Source organism: Trichechus manatus, unplaced genomic scaffold, assembly GCF_000243295.1.
Source record: "Trichechus manatus latirostris isolate Lorelei unplaced genomic scaffold, TriManLat1.0 scaffold00079, whole genome shotgun sequence".
Lineage (NCBI taxonomy): Eukaryota > Metazoa > Chordata > Mammalia > Sirenia > Trichechidae > Trichechus > Trichechus manatus.
In genome coordinates this window covers 8,619,160-8,642,536 of record NW_004444015.1, presented here as the reverse complement: position 1 = coordinate 8,642,536, position 23,377 = coordinate 8,619,160, and the positions used below count along the sequence as shown (strand labels likewise).

Sequence of the window (23,377 nt, the reverse complement as noted above, 5' to 3'; positions counted from 1 at the left end):
CTCTGCTCCTGGCACTGCTTTCTTGGTGGTATGAGGTCTCCTTGTCTCTCTGCTCGCTTCTCTCTTTTATATCTCAAGGGATTGCCTCAGGACACAATCCAATCTTGTAGATTGAGTCCTGCCTCACTAACACAACTGCCACTCATCCTTCCTCGTTAACATAATAGAGGCAGGATTTACAACGCAGGAAAATCACACAGTACTGGGAATCATGGCCCAGCCAAACTGATACACACATTTTTTTGGGGGGGACATAATTCAATCCAATTATGAAACGGATAACTGAAAGTTGAGCATGCTTCTAATTACTTGTTTCTCCTTAACTAGTGGAGAACTCTTCCAGCATAAGGGCCTTCATATTTAAGCACTGAGTATCAGGCATGGGGTTAGGTATTTCTCAGGGTAGTATGTGCTCTTGGTCCCAGGCTTGTTTAAGTGACCCTGCTGTACGATTCTATACCACCTTGTACTTCCCTGTTATAATAATTAGCACATTTAATTTTAATTGTATGTTGAATTGCCTTTCTACCCTCCTAGTTCCATGGGGACGGTGGCTGAGTGTACCTTAATTAGACTGTATACCCAGCACTTTGCACAAGTCCCGGCACACAGTGTTATATTATTTGTTGAATTAAATTGTTTGAAACCAATCACTCTGAATGACACGATTTGCATAAAAACAAGAAATATTCCAGCTGTAAATGACTCTTCTCTATTCATTAAACATTTGGTAAGTGAAGGCTGCATTCCTTGAAGCCAGTCCAAAAGCAAACTCACTGCCATTGCAATTCCAACTCATAGCGACCCTACAGGATAGGGTAGAACTGCCCCATTGGGTTTCCAAGGTTGTAGTCTCTATGGAAGCTGACTGCCCCATCTCTCTCCTGGAGAGTGGCTGGTGGGTTCGAACCACCGACTTTTTGGTTAGCAGCCGAGCACTCAACCATTGTGCCACCAGGGCTCCTTTTTGAAGGCGGTCTATGTGTTTCATTCATCTCTGTATCCTCTACAGCAGGGGCTCAAACTTGAGCATGCATCAGAATCACCTGGAGAGCTTGTTAAAACTCAAGAAGGCTGGGCTCCAATCCCAGAGTCTCTGATGCAGAAGGTCTGGAGTGAACCTGGAGAATTTGCCTTCCAAACAAGCTTCCAGGTGATGCTGTGGGGTTCCAGGGAGCCCTCTTTGACAACGATGGCTCTATACTGCCCATCAGAGTGTCTTGCATATGTAAGTCATAAAAGCCTTTTAGAAATGGGTTAATTTTGTTTTTGGGGTTTTTTTTTTTATACAAAATAATAGACAGATAGCATTTCCAAATTAACAATGGTAGATAAAAACATTCAAAGCCATGAATCTTACACATACTTGTGTAAGATTACACATACCTGTGTTTGCTTCTGCCTGAGCCGGTGCGATTACTTCACTAACCTCCACCGTAGCGCCGGAGTGTTCAGATTCAGTCTCCTCGGTGCTTATAAAACCTCCCTGTTGCTTTCTGAAATAGTTAATGTGTAAAAATAAGGGCGCTTTTGTACAGTCTAAGAGTAATAAGAAATTTAAAATGGTATTTCTTCCACTGATACCATGTGTTAAGAACATACTTGGAGAATCCATTCAAACAGAGCTGATAGCCCCCTTTTTAAGTCCATGTGATTATAGTCCATAATATGCAAAAGCATAAACCCTAGGATTCAAGCCAGCAGGTCCTCTCTTTATTAGTCAATGAAAAAACTACTATCTACTAGTTCTCAGAAAGGTATATCGTGTAAAATCCCCATTGCGCTACAGATTTTTAGCCTTAGTGAACTAGGTAAGATGTGTATAAATGAAGATTAAACCTTAAACTAATTCATATTGTTGAGTTTGTCCCAGCTATTATTAAGTCAGTTAGTGCATCAAACCTAGAGACTTTACTCATATATGATAAAAAAGGAGCTCTGGTGGCACAGTGATTAAGGGCTCGGCTGCTAACCAAAAGGTTGGTGGTTCGAACCTACCAGCCACTCCATGGGAGAAAGATGTGACCTAGGAAGCCTTTTGGGGCAGTTCTACTCTGTCCAAATAATTATTGAAATGACCACATTCTCTGAAGTGTTCTAATTCCTCTACCCTTCCCTGAAACAGGTATTATCTTCAACATGGAGGGGAACCAAAGGATAATTGTTAGGGACCACCAGGCTCCAAGTATAAGACTAAGCCAAAACAAAAAACAAACCCGTTGCCATCAAGTGGATTCCGACTCATAGTGACCCTATAGGACAGAGTAGAACTGCCCCATGAGGTTTCCAAGGAGCGGCTAGTGGATTTGAACTGCTGACCTTTGGGTTAGCAGCCGTAGCTCTTAACCACTGTGCCACCAGGGCTCCAAGTATAAAGCTAGAACTGAGAAAATTAAGTGTTTATAGAATTTGATGAATTATTGCTAAAATGGCAGGTGGTGTTTGTCAGAGATACTTCAATTACATTGTTTCTTGTTACATATGGAAAACAAAGGATTATGGAGTGATATTCCTTAAAGAAAAATCACTTACTCATTCTGCTGAAGAGAAGGCTGATCCTGGTCTGGTAACTGATTCCGTTGCTCTCGTTTCTGGACTGTGAAATACAACAAAGCTTATTTAAGAGTCATTCAGAAGCCACTCTTCTTACTTCCTTGAAGGCCAATGACTTACACACACACAGACACACACCATTCCCATTAAAAATAACCTTCACTGACTTGAAATAGGCAGAGAGAAGGCCAGTCTGAACTGGAAGTTTGGGAGAGGTCTGAACTATGTAATATTTCAGTCAAGAAACGCAAGTTTAGAACTAGAACTTGGATTACCAAGCCATAATTACTGGTGGTCATAAGCAGAGTTGCCTCATAGGTAGGACCTAGAATTAACACAGTCAATTGGCTGCCTTGCTTCTCAACTGCTCCCATGCATGAGAGTTCATTTTCTAATGTAAAGTTCATTCTCCAAAGCCATTTAAACAACCTCTTGAATCTTGATCTCACTACTAATTAGTTTAACAAACATTTCATGATAAATAGTATAAAGTAAATATCAGCTCCATTCCCCGTAAAGACTATCACAAAATCTGAGTCAATGAGCTGTTCTGAATAGTACATGCTTGAATTTACCTGCCATAAGTTCCTGTTGCTTCAACAAAATAGCTCTTATTTCTTTTAACCATGACATCTTCACATCTATATTTGGAGCCTAAAGATTTAAAAAGAAGGGAGGCAATGCTTTTTAAGAGGATGCGTTATAATAAAACAATTGTCATTAAGCCTATCAAACATAGTATACTCCCTAGAACCCCATATTAAAGTTTTAATCTTTTGACTCTTAAAACTTCTAAGAAGCAAATAATTAGATTAGATGAAATACAGTCAAAACCATTTTGAAATAGCCCTTAAATAATGGAATAACAACACTGAGAACATGTAAAATATAATGTCACTTTTATTTCCTTTTGCAGAAGGGTTCACTAAAAAATGTAAATATTTTTACGTTTAAGTTTGGTAAAATAACATAAGCTCTACTGTTTCTGGAAAGACAATCTATTACAGAACAATTTTAGTTACAGATGATACAGCAAAAGCTTCTTAAAATAGTCTCCAATTAATTACATTAGAAGTTTGACAATAAAATATACCAGAAATATTATATCTAAACCAGACCATGAAAACATATTTTTTATGGATTGTAGCCACCAAGTACAGAATTAAACAAACAAAAGAAACACTGAGCATTTTAAACAGACAGCAGTATATTGAGTTGTCACAAGTCATGATGCAAACAATTATTGAAATGACTACATTCTCTGAAGTGTTCTAATTGCTCTACCCTTCCCGGAAACAGGTTAGCTCTTACAGCACATCCGGCCAGGGTTGTACCCATGTTCTTTAGAAACAGGGATCAAATCTGAATTGTCACAAACCGCATCTCATCAACAGGAACCCTCTGCCTGCTGTCCACAAGAGGATCTCAGAACTGTTAGGAATCTAGAAACTTGACAAGGACAGAGAAGCACCTGCCAAGCTGTCAGTTATAGCTGATAAATCTCCTAGTGTAGCTGTGAAAACAGAAAGCCCTAGAAAGCACGGAAGGCGTATCTCGTGCGTTACTGAAAAAAATGTTTAAATACATCACGACGAGTAATACTCAAATGATATCTAAGTGGCCTACACGAAAGACATGAGAACTTGTGAAATGTGACCAAAATTATTTTTGTTTTCAAATTTAGACTTTTGAATCTTAAAGCAGATTATGGATTCTAGAATAAATTTAAAATGGACAACCTGGATAATGTAAACTTCTTCCTTCCTACTGTACCAGATTTCAAACTTTCGGTTATCTCCTTTTACATATTCCGTGATTCCAACTTCATCCATCTACAAAACAGAAGTCAAAACTTTCATGAGAATTTTATTTTGAATATGAAATTACAGTCAATCTATCTCATCATCTTCTAAATAAAACAGAATTGCTCACTTGGGCAAAATACACATTTTATACTCAACAAATATGAAATGACAGGTACAATCATTGACGAATATTTAAATGTTTTCATTGAACTGTGTACTTTATAGTTTAGAGTACACGCTTCATTCCAATGACAGGAACAGTTGTTATAAATCTGTACATACAAGTAGTTTATCTAAGATTGACTTCTGTTATAAATAAACCACACACTATTAAAACTAATTATTTGTCAATAGAAGTAAAAGTAACTAAACATCAGTGTGAAAAGCATGGAGCCCTGATGGCACAGTAGTTAAGTGGTTAGCTGCTAATTGAAAGGACGGCAGTTTGAACCCACCAGCCACTCCACAGGAGAAAGATGTGGCAGTCTCTTCCGTAAAGATTACAGCCTTAGGAACCCTATGGGGCAGTTCTACTCTGTCCTATAGGGTCACTATGAGTCAGAACTGACTCGATGGCAAAGAGTTTGGTTTTCATTTTTTTGTGAAAAGCAAACCAAAATTAATGTAAATGGTTATTATTATTTGCCAGATCAGTTAATCTTGCCAATTATTACTTATCTCTATAGAAGTGCATTCCACCACTTACTAGCAATGTGACTTGGGGTGAGTTACTCACTTCTCTGTGCCTTATTTTTCCCACCTTTAAAATGCGGATAATAATAGTGCCTACTTCATAGAAAGCTACTATGATGACTAAAATGAGTTAATAGCGGTATTTGTAAACACTTAGAACACAACTGGACCAACAACATAGCACCATCTGCATGTTTGTTAAAAAAAAAAAGGAAAGATGATAATAAATGTATGAACTGAGGAATTTGAAGAACTCAAATCTCTCCATCTGATTAATGTGACTATAGGGCCTTTCTTTTGCCAGCTATAAATACAGCACATAGTCATTAGAAAACACATCATCGGGCCATAGGAGTCCACCTAGGTATTATAGGGTCAAGACAACAGTCCACTTCTAATGAGAACTTGCTCAGCACTAGAGAACACCTCCTTGGAAGGGTAAGTCTTTGAAGCCAATAGCCCAGATTGTTAAGTTACATTTTGAATAGCAATTGTTTAATACTGGAATCTCATGACAGGTAAGTAAGAGGACACAAGTATAACAGGGCCGAAGAAATTTCCTAACTTCCATTGTCTTGGTCAGCGGCATCAACATTTTCCCAGTAATCCTGGTCTAAAACCTTGCAGGCCTCACTAACTATTCTTTTTTAAGGATACTAGGCATAGTAACGGAGCCTTGCTGGCACAGTGGCTTTAAAGCTTGGCTGCTAATCAAAAGGTCGGCAATTCGAATTCACCAGCTGCTCCTTGGAAACCCTATGGGGCAGTTCTACTCTGTCCTATAGGGCCACTATGAGGCAGAATTGACTCGATGGCAATGGTTTTTGAGGCACAGTAACAAGCTGTGCTATGCAGATGACACAACCTTGCTTGCCGAAAGCAAAGACGACTTACTGATAAAGAACAACACTTCATCAAGATTGGAGGAAGACTCATTAACAACCTACATTTTGCAGATGACACAACCTTGCTTGCTGAAAGCAAAAAGGACTTGAAGCACTTACTGATGAAGATCAAAGACTATAGCCTTCAGTATGGATTACACCTCAACATAAAGAAAACAAAAGTCCTCACAACTGGACCAATAAGCAACATCACGATAAACGGAGAAAAGATTGAAGTTGTCAAGGATTTCATTTTACTTGGATCCACAATCAACACCCATGGAAGCAGCAGTCAAGAAATCAAACGTTGTACTGCATTGGGCAAATGTGTTGCAAAAGACCTCTCTGGAGTGTTAAAAAAGCAAAGATGTCACTTTAAGCACTAAGCTGCACCTGACCCAAGCCATGGTGTTTTCAGTTGCCTCATATGTATGTAAAAGCGGGACGATCAGTAAGGAAGACTGAAGACGAATTGATGCCTTTGAGTTGTGGTGTTGGCGAAGAATATACCATGGACTGCCAAAAGAACAAATGAATTTGTCCTCGAAGAAGTAAAACCAGAATGCTCCTTAGATGCAAGGATGGCAAGACTACATCTCATGTACTTTGGACATGTTATCAGGAGGGACCAGTCCCTGGAGAAGGACATCACGCTTGGTAAAGTAGAGGGCCAGCGAAAAAGAGGAAGACCCTCAACGAGATGGATTGACACAGTGGCTGCAACAACGGGCTCAAACATAACAACGATTGTGAAGATGGCATAGCACTGAGCAGTGTTTCGTTCGGTTGTACATAGGGTCACTATGAATCAAAACTGACTCGATGGCTCCTAACAACAACATGTGCATGCGAAAGCTGGACAATGAATAAGCAAGACCGAAGAAAAATTATGTCTTTGAATTATTGTGTTGGCAAAGAATATTGAATGCACAATGGACTACCAGAAAAATGAACAAATCTGTCTTGGAATAAGTACAGCCAGAATACTCCTTAGAAGTGAGGATAGCAAGACTTCGACTCACGTACTTTGGACATGTTACCAGGAGGACATTGTTATGGATTGAATGTGTCCCCCAAAAATGTGTGTCAACTTGGCTAGGGCATGATGTCCAGTATTGTGTGGTTGTCCACCATTTTGTGATCTGATGTGATTATCCTATATGTTGTAAATCCTAATCTCTATGATGTTAATGAGGCAGGATTAGAGGCAGTTATGTTAATGAGGCAGGACTCAATCTATAAGATTAGGCTGTATCTTGAGTCAATTTCTTTTGAGATACAAAAGAAGCGAGTAGAGAGAGAGAGGGACCTCATACCACCAAGAAAGAAGCGCCAGGAGTGGAGTGTGTCCTTTGGACATGGGGTTCTTGCACTGAGAAGCTCCTAGACCAGGGGAAGATTAATGACAAGTACCTCCTCCAGAACCAACAGAGAGAGAAAGCCTTCCCCTGGAGGTGACGTCCTGAATTCGGACTTCTAGCCTCCTAGGCTGTGAGAGAATAAATTTCTGTTTGTTAAAGCCATCCACTTGTGGTATTTCTGTTATAGCAGCGCTAGATAACTAAAACAGACATCATGCCTGGTGAAGTAGCAGGTCATCGAAAAAGAGGAAGACCCTCAGTGAGATGGACTGACACAGTGGCTGCAACAATGGGCTCAAACATAACAACAATTAAGTATGGCACAGGACCGAGCAGTGTTTCATTCCGTTGTTCATAGTGTTGTTATGAGTCAGAACCAAGTCGACAGCAGCTAACAATAAGAACAAAGGCATTACTGTGGGACCAAAGAAGAATCAGATTGATTATTTTCTTTCAAATATCATATATTATTTATTGCCTGTATTTATTGCCTTGTGGTGACTACAAGCCCAACTACTTTCTATTGAAATGTTTCTCACATCTATACCACCCTCTCTCTTTCCATGGTAACCACTGCAGTTTGAATTCTCATGACTTCATTACTTCATACCAGTCCCTCCTTACACTGTTGTTGCTGTTAGGTGCCGTAGAGACGATTCCTACTCATAGCAACCTTACGTACAACAGAACGAAACACTGCCCAGTCCTGTGCCATCCTCACAATCGTTGCTATGTTTGAGCCCATTGTTGCAGCCACTGTGTCAATCCATCTCGTCGAGGGTCTTCCTCTTTTTCTCTGACCCTCTGCTTTACCAAGCATGATGCCCTTACACTACTCTAGAAATATTTTCTTGGTGTGCCATCACTGTGACAAATTAAAGATAAACGAAAAATCAATACCAACCAGGTGTTAATGATGGCCACCCCACAAATAAAATGTAAACCAAATGGATTTGGGTTAAACATACCTATGTTCTATCAAACATGCCTATGTTCTACAAAGAAAGGTAAAGTGTCTTCCCCAGGAATAGGCATAAAGAGAGCAAGAGACCCAAACCCTGTCTGGGACAGAGCATAAATTCTTGCTTCTCAACCAATGTTTACTACAGACATAAGAGATCCCTGGAGATTTCTGGACTTGGAGGTGGACTGATAATATCAAAGCAGCAAGTGGACATTTGTTATGAAAACAGAGTTTTAGAAAAGCTGCTGTGGGAAAATAGAAAGTAGGAGGAGCTCAAGGACCTGACCCTGGGCAGGAACCCAGCTGGGAACAGCTTGGGGTTGTTAAGTCTGTGGGCAGATTCCTAAGCAGGGCCTGCTGATCTGGAACCCTCTTAACACAAACACCTCAGGCCTGTCTCAAGATAAATTATCTTGTCCTCTTTATTAAAACCAGTTGCCATGGAGTTGACTCTAACTCACGGCAACCTCACGCGTGTTGGAGGAGAATGGTGTTCCGTAGGGTTTTCAATGGCTGATTTTTCACAAGCAGATTGCCAGGCCTTTCTTCTGAGGCACCTCTGGGTAGACTCGAACTTCCAATCTTTCGGTTAGCAGCTGAGCACCTTAACTGTTTGCCACACAGGGACTCCTTCCTCTTTATTACTGCTGCTGAAACTTTCACCAATTCTTAAGTATACTGGTGATGACAACTATGAAAGAACATGATGAAAATGATAGCGGTTGGGGAATAGAGGGCGATAATTTTCTCTCTTTTCCAAATTTTCTATAACAAATGTTTTATCACTTTTACAGTTTAAAACTTGAAAGATAAAATTAATGAGCTGTGGATTAAAAATTCAAACTTGCCAATTACAGACTGATGTGAATTGGCAAGTTCCTCTTATAAAATGGCGAAACCAGCTGGGAGTATCATTGAGTTGCTCGTGACTTCCTTAAACAATACTGCTCTCATTAATACTAAACTAATAGCACAGAGTGGCAGTTTGGGTAATAGAAGACAACAAAGTAATTTCAAAGCACTGAGCACTCGGGGAGGCTAGGACAAGGCCGATGTAGAAAGGATTCAGCTGCAGGTAGCTTTGAAACCCAGGAAGGGAGTTACTAGGGAATGAGGGAGGGATACAGAAAGGAAGGTGGGAATATGCTAAGCACAAATGTTATCCATTTTTAAATGCTCCTTGCTGCCAAGACCAAGAGCTCACCCAGTACCATTTGTAAGAGATTGCTAATGGGGGAGCCTGGGACAGGCCCCATCATTTAAAACTGTGCTCTGCAGGAGAAAAGTGAGGTGCAGAACTCAAATTCTAGTAAAAAGACCAGACTTAATGGTCTGACTGAGACTGGAAGAACCCCAGAAAGCAAGGCCCCCGGACTCTCTATCAGCCCAGAACTAGAGCAATTTCCGAGGCCAACTCTTCAGACAGGGATTGGACTGGACCGTGGGACATAAAGTGATACTCGTAAGGAGTGTGCCTCTTAGCTCAAGTAGATACAAGAGACTAAACGGGCAGCTTCTGTCCGGAGGTGAAATGGGAAGGCAGAGAGGGTTAGGAGCTGGTTGAATGGACATGGGGAATCAGGGGTGGAAAAGAGGAGTGTGCTGTCACAGTATAGGAAGAGCAATTAGGGTCACATAACGATGTATGTATAAATTTCTGTATGAGAAACTGACTTAACTGTAAACTTTCACTTAAAGCACAATTAAAAAAGAAAATCACTTTAATAGGTGCTGTGAACTAAAACACAACTCAATGTTAGGCAGATGGAATTTTGGAAAGCTTATGAGATTTTGTATTAAAGCAGATTTGATTAAAAAAAAACAAAAACAAAAAAAAACCCTGTGCTCTGCGGGACACTAGGGAGCCCCCTTGAGGACTCTGCCCTGAGGTTGGCGTAAGGGAGGAAAGGAAGGGAAAAATCAGAGCTGTGCACTCACTCACTCTCATTTCAAGCAGAGAAACTCTGCTTTACCTGATTTATAAATAAGATTTCTACTTAAGATTTCTTTTAAACAAAGGATGTGCAGCTGAAGTATAAAACACTCATTCGAATGGAAAAGTATACAAACAGTGTATTACAAATTGTACACACACACACACACACACACGATATATAGGAAACAATATTACACTACACAATTCATATTATCTTACATTCAAACAGTGCTTGAAACTGTATGATGGATATCTATCAGCGCCTTCTCCGCCTTCGACGCGCCTTTTACAAAAGACAATGGCTTTTTCATATAAGAAAAGGTGTCGCTGCATTGGCTTGAATCTGGCAAAATCCTTCATTTTTGTAGCACCTTTCCGGTGTCCCATCCAGACACTGAATGGACCTTGCAATAGCATCTTGCCCAGGTCATTCAAATTTCCCTAGAATGGAAATCCAAACCCATTAGTACAAGGCAGAGCTACATTCAGATTTTGACATCAACATTTTAGTGTCAGGCTTGAGCTATTAAAACCTGGAGGCATAATTGATAGAGTTTTTAAAGTTTTAATCATTATAACGTTTTAGGTTAGAACACATCACGTGTCACATGGGTACAAACTTGCTGCGGGGGTGGGAGTTAGGCGAAACCGCCCTTGCCCTGGCCTCTTGTCTCCTCGGGGAGGTCTTTCAGCTGGGGAAACATTCCCCAGCTCTTCCTCAGTTCTGATGGGTGGATGACATATACCAGTCCAAGCTTCCCCAGTGGGTGGAGCTAATCTGTTAAAAGGCTGCAGACTCTGAAGATTTGCTCCGTTTCTTCCATATCCATCCTGGACTAGGCCAAGCAGTCATTCTGGGACAGTACATCTCCTCAGCAGACCAAACATTCCTTCAGGCAGCTGTCCCCAGGTCTGGACTTAGGGGTAGGCTTTGGGGACAACTGGAACGTTGCAAACCCATTAGGGTGTGGATCAGAAGCCAATTCTCTACTTGGCATTCGCGATAATAATGCTGCCATTTCGGTCCCATTTGTCTGCCTCTCGCATCATCTTATTTCTCAGTTGGTTCCAGGAGAGGGGAAGAAAAGGGTGTTGACATGCTTACCCCTTCACCCCAAATCCCAACAATTATGAGCATCTACTTACGATATAGCCAGTTATTGCAATCTGATGCATGGAGTCATTAACTGACTTAAGTAATTCCAGCATTGTGTCAAGCGCCTCCTTTAATTGCTCAGTTCCTTCACAGTCTTTGCTATATTTTATCAGCTCCTGTAATTAGAAGCCAGGGATTACGCTTAATATTAAGCAGATATTAATAGCTGGAGACAATTATTAAATTTTCGGCTAACATGTTTTCAAGGGAGAATCCAAAGCTAATGTCACTTTTTTGAGTAATTTTTTTCATATGCTCATTGTTACATTAGTACTCTATTTAATAACAATGTCAAAATTGAAGAAGTGGAAGTGACAGAAAAATATAAAGCAAATGGCGTTCACTGCTTTTGAACTGAAAAAACAATAGTATTAGAACACACTAGAGATTAGTTTTGAAAGCAAGTACACATGGGTGGTACAAATGGTTAATGCGCTCGAATGCTAACCGAAACATTGGTGGTTGAGTCCATCCAGAGGTGACTTGGAAAAAAGGCCTGGTGATCTACTTCTGAAAGATCACAGTAATTGAAAACCCTATGGAGTACAGTTCTGCTCTAACACACACGGGGTCATCATGAGTTAGAATCAACTCAATGGCAACTGGTTTTTACATACAACGATCTGTTTTATCCAAGATGCATTCACGAGTCATACAGTATATTTTGAAAATACACTTCAAATAAGCTATGTTTTATTTATACTTAACTCAGAATTTTAATAATACTTTCACATTACACTAGGTGAGTGCCATTTTCATTCTTCATAGAGAAGGCTCATGAAATTCAACCTCAAAGCCATACAAAATATTTGTCTCTTTAGATCTTAACAGTATTAAAAGTCCTCCACTGAAAATTTATGCGTACTTCAACTGTGACCTGTATGGAGAATTAAATAGCTAAAAAGACTCCTGATAGTCTCAGCGTGACATCTATGCCTAAAGCACTTGCAGAGCCACGGTGCCTCAAAGTAGCACACTGAATTAATTCTATTAGGAAATCTAGCCTTCCCAGTCATAGAGCCTACCTATTTCTAGAGCTTCCTAGTCAGCCACTCCCTTTTCAATGGCTTTGTCATATCTGACCCAGAGAAGTAAATAAAGAATGAAGCAAATGCTTCATGTAATTACCTTCAACAGTAACTGATATTTAGTGATTCGTTGCACTGGTTTGAGTAAATAGGAATCCAGACCAAGTCTGTGTTTTAATTTCCTTTGACATTCCTGTCATTAAAAAATAATTATCAATAAATTTAAATTAAGGCATGTACCTGTGAAAATTCCAAATGTTAACTGATGAGACCCAATGCATGAATGTTTCGTACATCTCAAAGTAAATGTACCGGGAAAATTGCTGTTTCCTATGGTACAGAAACTTTAAGAGGCAATATATCTGAAAAACTACAGTAAACATTTCATGGATTTGAGAGGTAGAAAATCCCAACAATTCAAAGGCAAAAAAAGTTTTCGTATAGACATTCACATTGATGTGGAATGCTAAAAAGGTAAGAAAGGAAGGAATGACTATAGATTAACATGACAAAAAAGCTCTCCAATAAAATAAAAAAGTTTCTCCAATATATTTTTAAAAATAACAAAATATTCAGGTCCACATGTCAAGGCCCAGAAGAGAAATAGGTTGTGCTAAATATAAATAAGACTGGGTTTGAGAACAGTTTTTTTTTAAAGTTTCACAAGAAAAATACAGCCCTCTCAACTGGTGCTATATTTCATCAAGGTTATTGGCTCACTGCCACTATAAATATAAAGACCATGGCATTGGGTCCTGGGAACACTGTCGGGTCCATAATTAGGGCAGATAGGACTGATTAGGAAAAAATGTTTATATAGGATATGTAGAACACAAAGGGATGGGGGGTTATACCTGTGTGAGATCCAAGACCTTCCTCTGAATATGGGTAAAACCCAATATACAATCTAATTCAAATAAGAATTATCAACTTATGGCTAAAGATGGTGAACTGATACATGCATTTAGTTCTGTCACTCTTGAAACTCCACTAAAATAATGGCAAAGGTATATTTTTACAAGGAAAACCAAAAATAACCAATATGAGAGATGAGACAACGTTGACAAAAATTGGAAACCAGGAAACACACTGATAAGTGGTAAATAACTGAGCACGTTGGAGAAAAGTGGCAGAGGGAAAAACCAAGGAACAACTCAATGTATGTTATAGAACACCGCCAGCTCTCCACAACGATTCAGGAATCATAGACTCCGGGTATCTCTGAGAGTTGGAGATGAAGAAAGGATTCAAAGAAGGATGGCTGGTAAAAGTTTGTTTAAGAAGTAATTCGATAATAACAAGTATTGGCGAGGATGTGGAGAAATCAGAACTCTCATGCACTGCTATTGGGAATGTAAAATGGTGTAGCCACTGTGGAAAACAGTTCTGCAGTTCCTCAAAATATTAAACACAGAGTTACCACATGACCCAGCAATTCCACTCCTAGGTATATACCCCAAAGAACTGAAAATAGATATTCAAACAAAAACTTATGTATGAATGTTCGTTCACAGCAGCACTATTTACAATAGCCAAAAGGTGGAAACAGCACAAATGTCCATCAACTGATGAATGAATGATCAAGATGTGGTATACACATATGATGAAATCTTGTTTGGTCATAAAAAAGGAATGAAGTTCTGATATATGCTACAACATGGATGAACCCTTGAAAACATGCTAAGTGAAAGAAGCCAGAAACAAAAAGTCACATATTGGATAATCCCATATGAAATTTCCAGAATAGACAAATAGATACAGAAAGTAGATTAGTAGTTGCCTAGGGTTGGGGGGTATGGGAGGAAATGGGGGAGGTGACTGTTAAAGGGTTCAAAGTTTCTTTTATGGATGATAAAAACGTTCTTAAATTGATTGTGGTAATGGTTGCACAACCTTATGAATATACTGAAACCACTGAATTTTTCACTTAAAAACGGTGAATTTTGTGGTATTTTAATTATATCTCAATAAATCTGCTATAAAATAAATTAACTGGGCATAAAAAATTTTTTTTTTAAAAAAAGAGATGAAATTAGCCTCTCAAATCCCCATGTTACTATGCACAACTAGGTGGCTGCCCTCCCTCACCCTGGTGGAATGGATGTCTATTATCTGGAGAGAGTAAAACAGAGGATCTTTGGACCAGGGGCTACCAGGTCCAGTTGAGTGCAGTGTACCATACTGAAAAAAGGAGATTACTTGACTATTTACCTACCAAATTAGACACTCCCATCTTTCTTCCCCCATTTGGCTACCAGAACACTGGCAGCCAGACCCTTATGCAGATTGTGGAAACCTACCAGCCTAACAAAAAGGACCTAAAGATACTGGTATTGGAGATCCCTCCCAAGGAAACAGATTGAGGTAAATCATCCTACAATGAGGACTATGGTCAACAAACTTACCCATGCACACAGAACTTCCAATCAGTTTTTTAGTGCCTACACATAATATAAGTAGACAGAGAAGAATCACCAGACACTTAAGGAAAGCATCTAATATGAGTGAAAGATAAAGAAAAATAAAATATAAAAGCAATCTGAAGACAATAGAAACTATATACGGAGGAGAAAATTATTTTTTAAAGGAAAATCTATTATTACTATCCTCATATAAGTAAGTGAAAACATGAAACAAGAAAAGGATGCTATTATTCCCCCTTGAGAACGGGAACCAAACAAGGATGCCCTTTATCACCACTCTTATTCAACATTGTGCTGGAAGTCCTAGCCAGAGCAATTAGGCTAGAAAAAGAAATAAAGGGTATCCAAATTGGTAAGGAAGAAGTCAAAGTATCTCTATTTGCAGATGATATGATCTTATACACAGAAAACCCCAAAGAATCCACAAGAAAACTACTGGAACTAATAAAAGCTTTCAGCAAAGTATCAGGATACAAGATAAACATACAAAAATCAGTTGGATTCCTCTACACCAACAAACAACTTTCAAGAGGAAATCACCAAATCAAATACCATTCTTTGATGGTTAGCCCCCAAGAAGATAAAATACTTAGGAATAAATCTAACCAGAGACATAAAAGACCTATACAAAGAAAACTACAAGACACTACTGCAAGAAACAAAAAGAGACCTGCATAAGTGGAAAAACATACCTTGCTCATGGATAGGAAGACTCAACATTGTGAAAATGTCAATTCTACCAAAAGCAATCTACAGATACAATGCAATCCCGAGCCAAATTCCAACGGCATTTTTTAATGAGATGGAGAAACAAATCACCAACTTCATATGGAAAGGGAAGAGACCCCGGATAAGTAAAGCATTACTGAAGAAGAAAAACAAAGTGGGAGGCCTCACACTACCTGAATTTAGAACTTATTATACCACCACAGTAGTCAAAAGAGCCTGGTACTAGTACAACAACAGAAACATAGACCAATGGAACAGAATTGAGAATCCAGATGTAAATTCATCCACCTATGAGCAGCTGGTATTTGACCACGGCCCATAGTCCATTAACTGGGGAAAAGACAGTCTCTTTAACAAATGCTGCTGGCATAACTGGATATCCATCGGCAAAAAAATGAAACAAGACCCATACATCACACCATGTACAAAAACTCACTCAAAATGGATCAAAGATTTAAATATAAAATCAAAAACTATAGAGATCATGGAAGAAAAAATAGGGAAAATGCTAGGAGCCTTAATACACAGCATAAACACAATATGAACCATAATTAACAATGCACAAGCACCAGAAGAGAGACTAGATAACTGGGAGCTCCTAAAAATCAAACACTTATGCTCAGCAAAAGACTTCACCAAAAGAGTAAAAAGACAACCTATAGACTGGGAAAAAAATTTTGGCTGTGACAAATCTGATCAGCGTCTAATCTCTAAAATCTATAAGATACTGCAAAATCTCAACAACAAAAAGACAAATAACCCAATTAAAAAATGGGCAAAGGATATGAACAGGCACTTCACCAAAGAAGAATTCAGGTGGCTAACAGACACATGAGGAAATGCTCACGATCATTAGCCATTAGAGAAATGCAAATCAAAACAATGAGATACCATCTCACCCCAACAAGGCTAGCATTAATCCAAAAAACACCAAATAATAAATGTTGGAGAGGTTGTGGAGAGACTGGAACACTTAAACACTGTTGGTGGGAATGTAAAATGGTACAACCACTTTGGAAATCGATTTGGTGCTTCCTTAAAAAGCTAGAAATAGAAGTACCACACGATCCAGCAATCCCACTCCTTGGAATATATCCTAGAGAAGTAAGAGCCATCACACAAATAGATATATGCACATCCTTGTTCACTGCAGCATTGCTCATGATAGCAAAAAGATGGAAATAACCTAGGTGCCCATCAATGGATGAATGGATAAACAAGTTATGGTATATTCACACAATGGAATACTACGCAACAATAAAGAACAATGATGAATCCATGAAACATCTTATAACATGGAGAAATCTGGAAGGTATTATGCTGAGTGAACTTAGTCAGTCGCAAAAGGACAAATATTGTATAAGACCACTATTCTAAGAACCCAAGAAAAGGTTTAAACACGGAAGACAACATTCTTTGATGGTTACGAGGGTGGGGAGGGAGGGAGAGGGGTATTCACTAACTAGAAAGTAGACAAGAATTATCTTAGGTGAAGGGAAGAACAGCACACACTACAGGCGAAGTCAGCACAACTGGACTAAACCAAAGCTAAAAAGTTTCCTGAATACAACCAAACACTTCGAGGGACAGAGGAGCAGGGGCAGGGGTCTGGGGACCATATTTTCAGGGGACATCAAGGTCAACTGGCATAACAAAGTTTTTTAAGAAAATGTTCTGCATCTCACTTTGGTGAGTGGTGTCTGGGGTCTTAAAAGCTAGCGAGTGGCCATCTAAGATGCATCAATTGGTCCCAACCCACCTGGAGTAAAGGAGAATGAAGAACACCACGGACACAAGAAAAATATTAGCCCAAGAGACAGAAAGGGCCACATAAACCAGAGAGTCCATCAGCCTGAGACCAGAAGAACTAGATGTCCGGCTACCACCAATGACTGCCCTGACAGGGAACACAACAGAGAGTCCCTGATGGAGCAGGTGAAGGGTGAGGTGCAGAACTCAAATTCTAGTAAAAAGACTAGACTTAATGGTCTGACTGAGACTGGAGGAACCCCAGAAAGCATGGCCCCCAGACTCTCTGTCAACAGAGAACTGAAACAATTCCCGAGGCCAATCTTTCAGACAAAGATTGGACTGGACTGTGGAACATAAAATGATACTCATGAAGAGTGTGCTTCTTAGCTCAATGAGACTAAAGGGGCAGCTCCTGTCCACAGGCAAGATGAGAAGGCAGAGAGGATCAGGAGCTGGTTGAATGGACACGAGAAATCCGGGGTGGAAAGGAAGAGTGTGCTGTTACAGCATAGGGAGAGCAAGTAGGGTCACAAAAGAATGTATGTATAAACTTTTGTAAGACAGACTAACTTGAATTGTAAACTTTCACTTAAAGCACGACAATAAAAAAAAAAGAAAGAAAAGGATGCTATTAAAAGGAATATTCAGAGAACAAAAACGAGTAGGATTCTTCAGACTTAAAAATATAATGGCAGTAATGAAACCCACAATTAAAAAATTGGAAGATAAATTTGAAGAAATCTCTCAGAAATTAGATAAGACAAAGAACTATAAAATAGAGAGAAAACAATTAAAGGACCAACCCAGGGTATCCAACATTCATACAACAGAAATTCCAGAAAGAGAGAATTGGAGAAAATCAAAGAAATAATCCATGTAAGTTTGAATAGGAGGTTCTAAATTCAAAGGGATCACCATAAACCCAGCATAATGGATGAAAAAAAGTGCCAACATCAAGGTACAGCAATGTGAAATTTCAGAACCCTAGGAATAAAAGAAGTCTCCATAAGCTTTCAGAGAGAAGACAAAAAAATTAGGTCATCCACAAAGGAACAAAAATTAAAACGGCATCAGATTTCTCAACAGCAACACTGGAAGCTAGACGTCAACGGAGTAATACCTTCAAAATTCTGAGGAAAATTAACCCTTACCTTGAATTCTATACCCAGTCAGACTACCAGTAGTAAAGTGTGAAGAGACAATAAAAACATTTTCAGACATGCAATCTCTCAAAAAAATTTACCTCCCATGCACACTTTCTCAGAAAAACTACTAAAGCATGTGCTCTACCAAACAAGGGAGTAAAACAAGAAAGATAAAGGCATGGCACCTAGGAAACAGGAGAGCCCACATGAAACACAGGTGAAGAGAATCCCAAGATCCCAAGATGATAACAGTGCAACAGGCCTAGTGAACAACCACTCTATATGAGCAGGTCAGAAGACTCCAGGAGAGATTTCTTCAAGAAGATGAAATTCAGAGAAAACCTAATGTGTTGAAATATACTGAGAAGAGATTTACACAACTGGGACAGTTGAGGTGGAATAGCGATAAGTATCTAGAAAATTAAGTGAATAAAAAGACAATTGTATGAAAAATGAAAAGGGAAGGAAAATCAATCATGCCACATGATTCATCTGAGAATAGAATTTACATAGTCTTAATAATTTAACACTGATAATCAATCTAACCAAAAATTGTAACTATACTGAAAGATTTGGAGGAAAGGAAGTATGTGTGCGTATGTAGTAGGTGGGGAGGGGGCAGTAAAGGAGAGCTAAATGGTCATCTGCCATGGTGGGAAGTTGATAAAAGGCATCATCATGCCTCATTCTGGAAAAAAATGAAGCAGCAGCAATATTAGCATGAAAGTAGTTACTTCTGGGGAGCAGCAAATATGTGTATTGTGCGCACACATGTCTTGGGGAGAGTAGAATTCCTCTGTATCCTATATGCATATATAAATTACTTAAAGTCAAATCTGAATTTACAAATGAGAATTATGTCCAATACTTGAATAATTACTATACCTGGAAAAAGGCGCATTCAGAATACTTCTTCCAAATTGTCTCTGATCTGGGCTTATTCTGACAATATTTTGCATACATCTGAAAATCATTCTTCTGTGATAAAAAGCAAATTCAAACATATTACCAATTTGTGAACATGTACTTATGTTATCAAGGAAGACTAGGCAAGAGTGAGTATGGCTGAGCATTAAAGGAAAAGTGGACTAAAGGGTCTGCCATACTGGCAGCTGGCCAGGGGCCCTCTTTGTATTCCAAGAACTGCATGGCCATCTGACCAGGATTGGAGGAACACGTAATTATCCAAGTAATTTCAGGATGTCCACCTATCAAGCCTGAAAGAGAGAGAGAAGGCTTCTCTGTCTGAAGTATAAAAATGGAAAATAATTTTTTCATAACTGTGAACTGCTAGGGTACCAAGAAATATGCTCTTCCTAAGCTGTTAGTCTCTTGGTTTTCTGATGAATGAACTTGTAGCTCACTTCCAAGTTACAGCCTGCAGTCCTTGGTTCATTGTTGTTGTTGTTATTAGGCACTGTCGAGTTGATTCCGATGCATAGCGGCCCTATGTACAACAGAACGAAACACTGCCCGGTCCTTCGCCATCCTCACAATTGTTGCTATGCTTGAGCCCATTGTTGCAGCCACTGTGTCAATCCATCTCGTTAAGGGTCTTCCTCTTTTTCACTGACCCTCTATTTTACCAAGCATGATGCCCTTCTCCAGGGACTGATCCTTCCTGATAACATGTCGAAAGTATGTGAGACGAAGTGTCACCATCCTTGCTTCTAATGAGCATTCTGGTTGTACTTCTTCCAAGACAGATTTATTCATTCTTTTGGCAGTCCATGGTATATTGGGATATCATCATTATAGCCTAAACAATTGAGGCATCTGCCCATGCTATTTCCTGTCTCTGGAATCATCTTTCTCTCACCCTAATCCAATGGACTATCTCCTATTCATCTCATGAGTCATCTCTTCTTTAAAGCCATCATTTATAACTCCAGTTGATGTAAGAGCTCCTTTTCTGAGTTCCCATAGGACCCTTTGTGTATCTTTAATACAGCATAACTCACACTGAACACAATCAATGGTTTCCCAATTTTTCTACCTCAGTAGTCTTGGGCTTGGTATTGATATTGCCTAGCACAGTGCTTAACACATAGTAGGTGCTCAGTAGATGACTGTTAAATGAACATGTCATCAAGAGGCATTCATTAAACGATTACTGGTTTCCAAGAACTGTGCTAACCTATGAGAGATACAAAGAACAACAGGATATGATCCCTGTTTCAAACAGTTTCCCATCTGGTTGGAGAGAATATTCACGACCATAGGCAAAGATGTAAGGTAAATATAAAATCCCCAATGAGTAGCACAGACATTGCGTGCCCCATTAGTCCAAAGGAAAGAGAGACTGCTGTTGCTTGAGGAGGTCCAGGAAGACCTTGGCCATAGTTTAAACATGTTTAAAGGCAGGGCATGATGTTGGAAAGGGTGACTACACACGGTTCTTTCTTAGCCTTATTCTCTTCTCATTCCATACACATTTTCCAGGAAAATGTATCTATTTTGAAGCTTTCATCTTTCACCTCTATCAAAATGACTCCCAAATCAAGACGGAACTAATCTTGCAGGAAGAGGAGGAACTTGATAAGTAGAGAAGGGTAAGCAGAAAACATTCTGAGAGAAAGCTCTAAGGAGAGTTTTATCACAAAGGCTGGAAAGTCAATTGTACTAAGCACACTCTTGGGACACAGAGTAATGAGCCTCCCTGAACAGTCTTGTAGAATGAAAAGAACAGACAGCTCTCTGTTTTGTGAAGTTCCCATGGTAGATGCCTTGGTAGCTGAAAGCCAGACTAGATTTGATTCTAAGACTTGACATGTATTAGAGGGGAACTCCAGGCATTTTTTAGGCTAAAACTTAACCAAGCCTAGAATATTTTTGCTAAGATGGTCCCAACTCTCACATGTCATAGCCAGGATGGTCCCTGGACTCCTGGGGTGACCTGTGGGTCAGTAGTCACGAGCTGAGCCCATGAAGCATTTCATAGCACATAATTCAATGGACATTTGCTTGCTCTAGATACCTCATTGCATCCATTTCTGTAACAAAACTTGGTTTATCATTAAATGCTTGCTGGAGTGATGTGTCATCTTCCAAAACATAAAGACAAAACAGAAAATCTATCTTGTCTGTAAATCTATTCTTTTCAATGAGCAGTTATTTTGGTAGCCCATAGTTATATATTTTTCCCTTTTAATAATTTAACTCACCCTTTCCAGGAAACAATGGCCTACTCGTTCTGGAGCATCAAGGCAACTTTCCAGGCTGCTCATGAAAATGCTGTCAAAATTGCGGAGAAAAGAATACGCCATAATTATACACGCAATGTAATAAACTGGTCAGTAAATATGTAAAATAATATCACAAAAAAGAAATATTCAGTTCAGCAATTACATACTCATTATGGAACTCATAGATCTCTGCCATATTTCCAAAGAGAACATCCTTTTTATTTCTCAGGAGAGGTGGCATAAGATCAAACATGTCTGGATTATCCATCTCAGCTCTGTAGCCCTACACAAAAGAAAGACATTTATTCCTTTTTATAATATTTGCATTCACATCTGATTTGGCCACCAAAGGTGTAGGTACAGCAGAATGCACAGAAGTTTTCTGGGTGGAGCTTTTTGCAATTTTAACATTGAAATCTCCTAATTTCCAAAGTCATCCATTTCTTTCTTTCTTTCTTTTTTTGTTTTTTAGAAGGCAGGACAAATAGTCAAGGTTTTCCACTCAGTCAGTAGAATGAAGTGACAGCTCTTTGGCTTTCAGGGTCACTTGTAGTGTAGGAAACAAAATAGAAACCAAATGTGAAAAATTATACTGCAGGCCGTTAACTCTTCCTTAAGCGGGCAATAAGTGTTTGGGTTTTTTTCAGGCCAAATTAATACCATGATCTTTGTGGCAACTGAATATTTATAGCTCATTTTCAGTTCTTTACATCACATTCTCTAAATAGCAGTCTGGGAATAATTATACCAATCTGCCGTATCCCTAAGAGAATAGCTTCTTTCTTCTGTAATAAATTCCGAATCCACACTTCTCACTATTGAGCAGAAATGAATACACACCTTTAACCAACATGCAGCGCCAAACAATGGAAGGAAAAAGGGCCACTGCTGAGATGTGACAACCAAGGAAGGAGGCAGAAACAGAAGACTGTCCCAAACCCCTTCTAATGAAAGTAGCAAGAGATCATTCAGGAAAAGATGGGAAAACACAATGTGAGCCACTTACCAACAAAACAGTGAACAGCTCTCGAACATACACCCTCTCAGTCTGGATCAGCTCATTTAGGACATGGCTAAAATAAAAAGAAAGATGATATTGATCAGTTATTTTATTGCCTGATAATTGTATTGCTAACTCTCCATTACAATCATTATAAATTGTCTATGGTAAAAAATTTTAATGTATAGGAATTACTAATAGTCTTGGTTTTATCATCAAAAGATGAAACTAATTCTATGGTTTCTAGAATAAGTACCACCCAAAGGCCTCTTTAAAATATATTTGAAGAAAAGTGTGGGGGCCCTCACGATTATTATTAATTTGAAAAAAAACTTTATTTCTAACTCACTCAACTTAAGAATCAATTTACTAAAAACTCACAAGATGTATTTGTAAATCTAAGTTTTTTTTTGGACAGCACAGTTTGAGCTATAGTTCCCTCTCTCTCTCACAAAAAAAAAAAGATAGTATGTCAGCACCTTTTTTCCCTTTTCCCAGTAATGTTCTGAAAATTTTTCAGATATGAAGATTTATTCTCCTGGTCTTCCCAAGTAGAGATAATGCGTAAGTTTCTGACACCATTTTGTTTACTGTCTCTGTAATATAAAATATATTCTCCTTCCAATGTGATTTTCAATTGACATCATATTTAAAATTCATTTCCTCATTCTCCAATATAAGTAACCTATTTTAATTTAACTTCTAACTTTGGACTCTGTTTTTTTTTTTTTTTTTACATTTTTAAGCATTTAACATTTAAGAC

At 38.9% G+C, this 23,377-nt stretch overlaps 1 protein-coding gene across 1 annotated transcript in view; it reads right to left on the bottom strand.

Annotated features, from left to right (window-relative positions):
- Positions 1-23,377, bottom strand: part of MCF2 (MCF.2 cell line derived transforming sequence) — a 66,768-nt gene that overhangs the window by 3,851 nt on the left and 39,540 nt on the right. The window contains exons 16-26 of the mRNA XM_012556818.1: positions 22,621-22,687; positions 21,782-21,897; positions 21,594-21,663; positions 19,315-19,407; positions 12,481-12,573; positions 11,343-11,468; positions 10,416-10,637; positions 4,293-4,385; positions 3,129-3,207; positions 2,533-2,596; positions 1,387-1,496 (exon numbers count right to left, since the gene is read on the bottom strand). Coding sequence (XP_012412272.1) covers positions 1,387-1,496; positions 2,533-2,596; positions 3,129-3,207; positions 4,293-4,385; positions 10,416-10,637; positions 11,343-11,468; positions 12,481-12,573; positions 19,315-19,407; positions 21,594-21,663; positions 21,782-21,897; positions 22,621-22,687 — 1,133 coding nt within the window. The remainder of the gene's footprint in view (positions 1-1,386; positions 1,497-2,532; positions 2,597-3,128; positions 3,208-4,292; positions 4,386-10,415; positions 10,638-11,342; positions 11,469-12,480; positions 12,574-19,314; positions 19,408-21,593; positions 21,664-21,781; positions 21,898-22,620; positions 22,688-23,377) is intronic.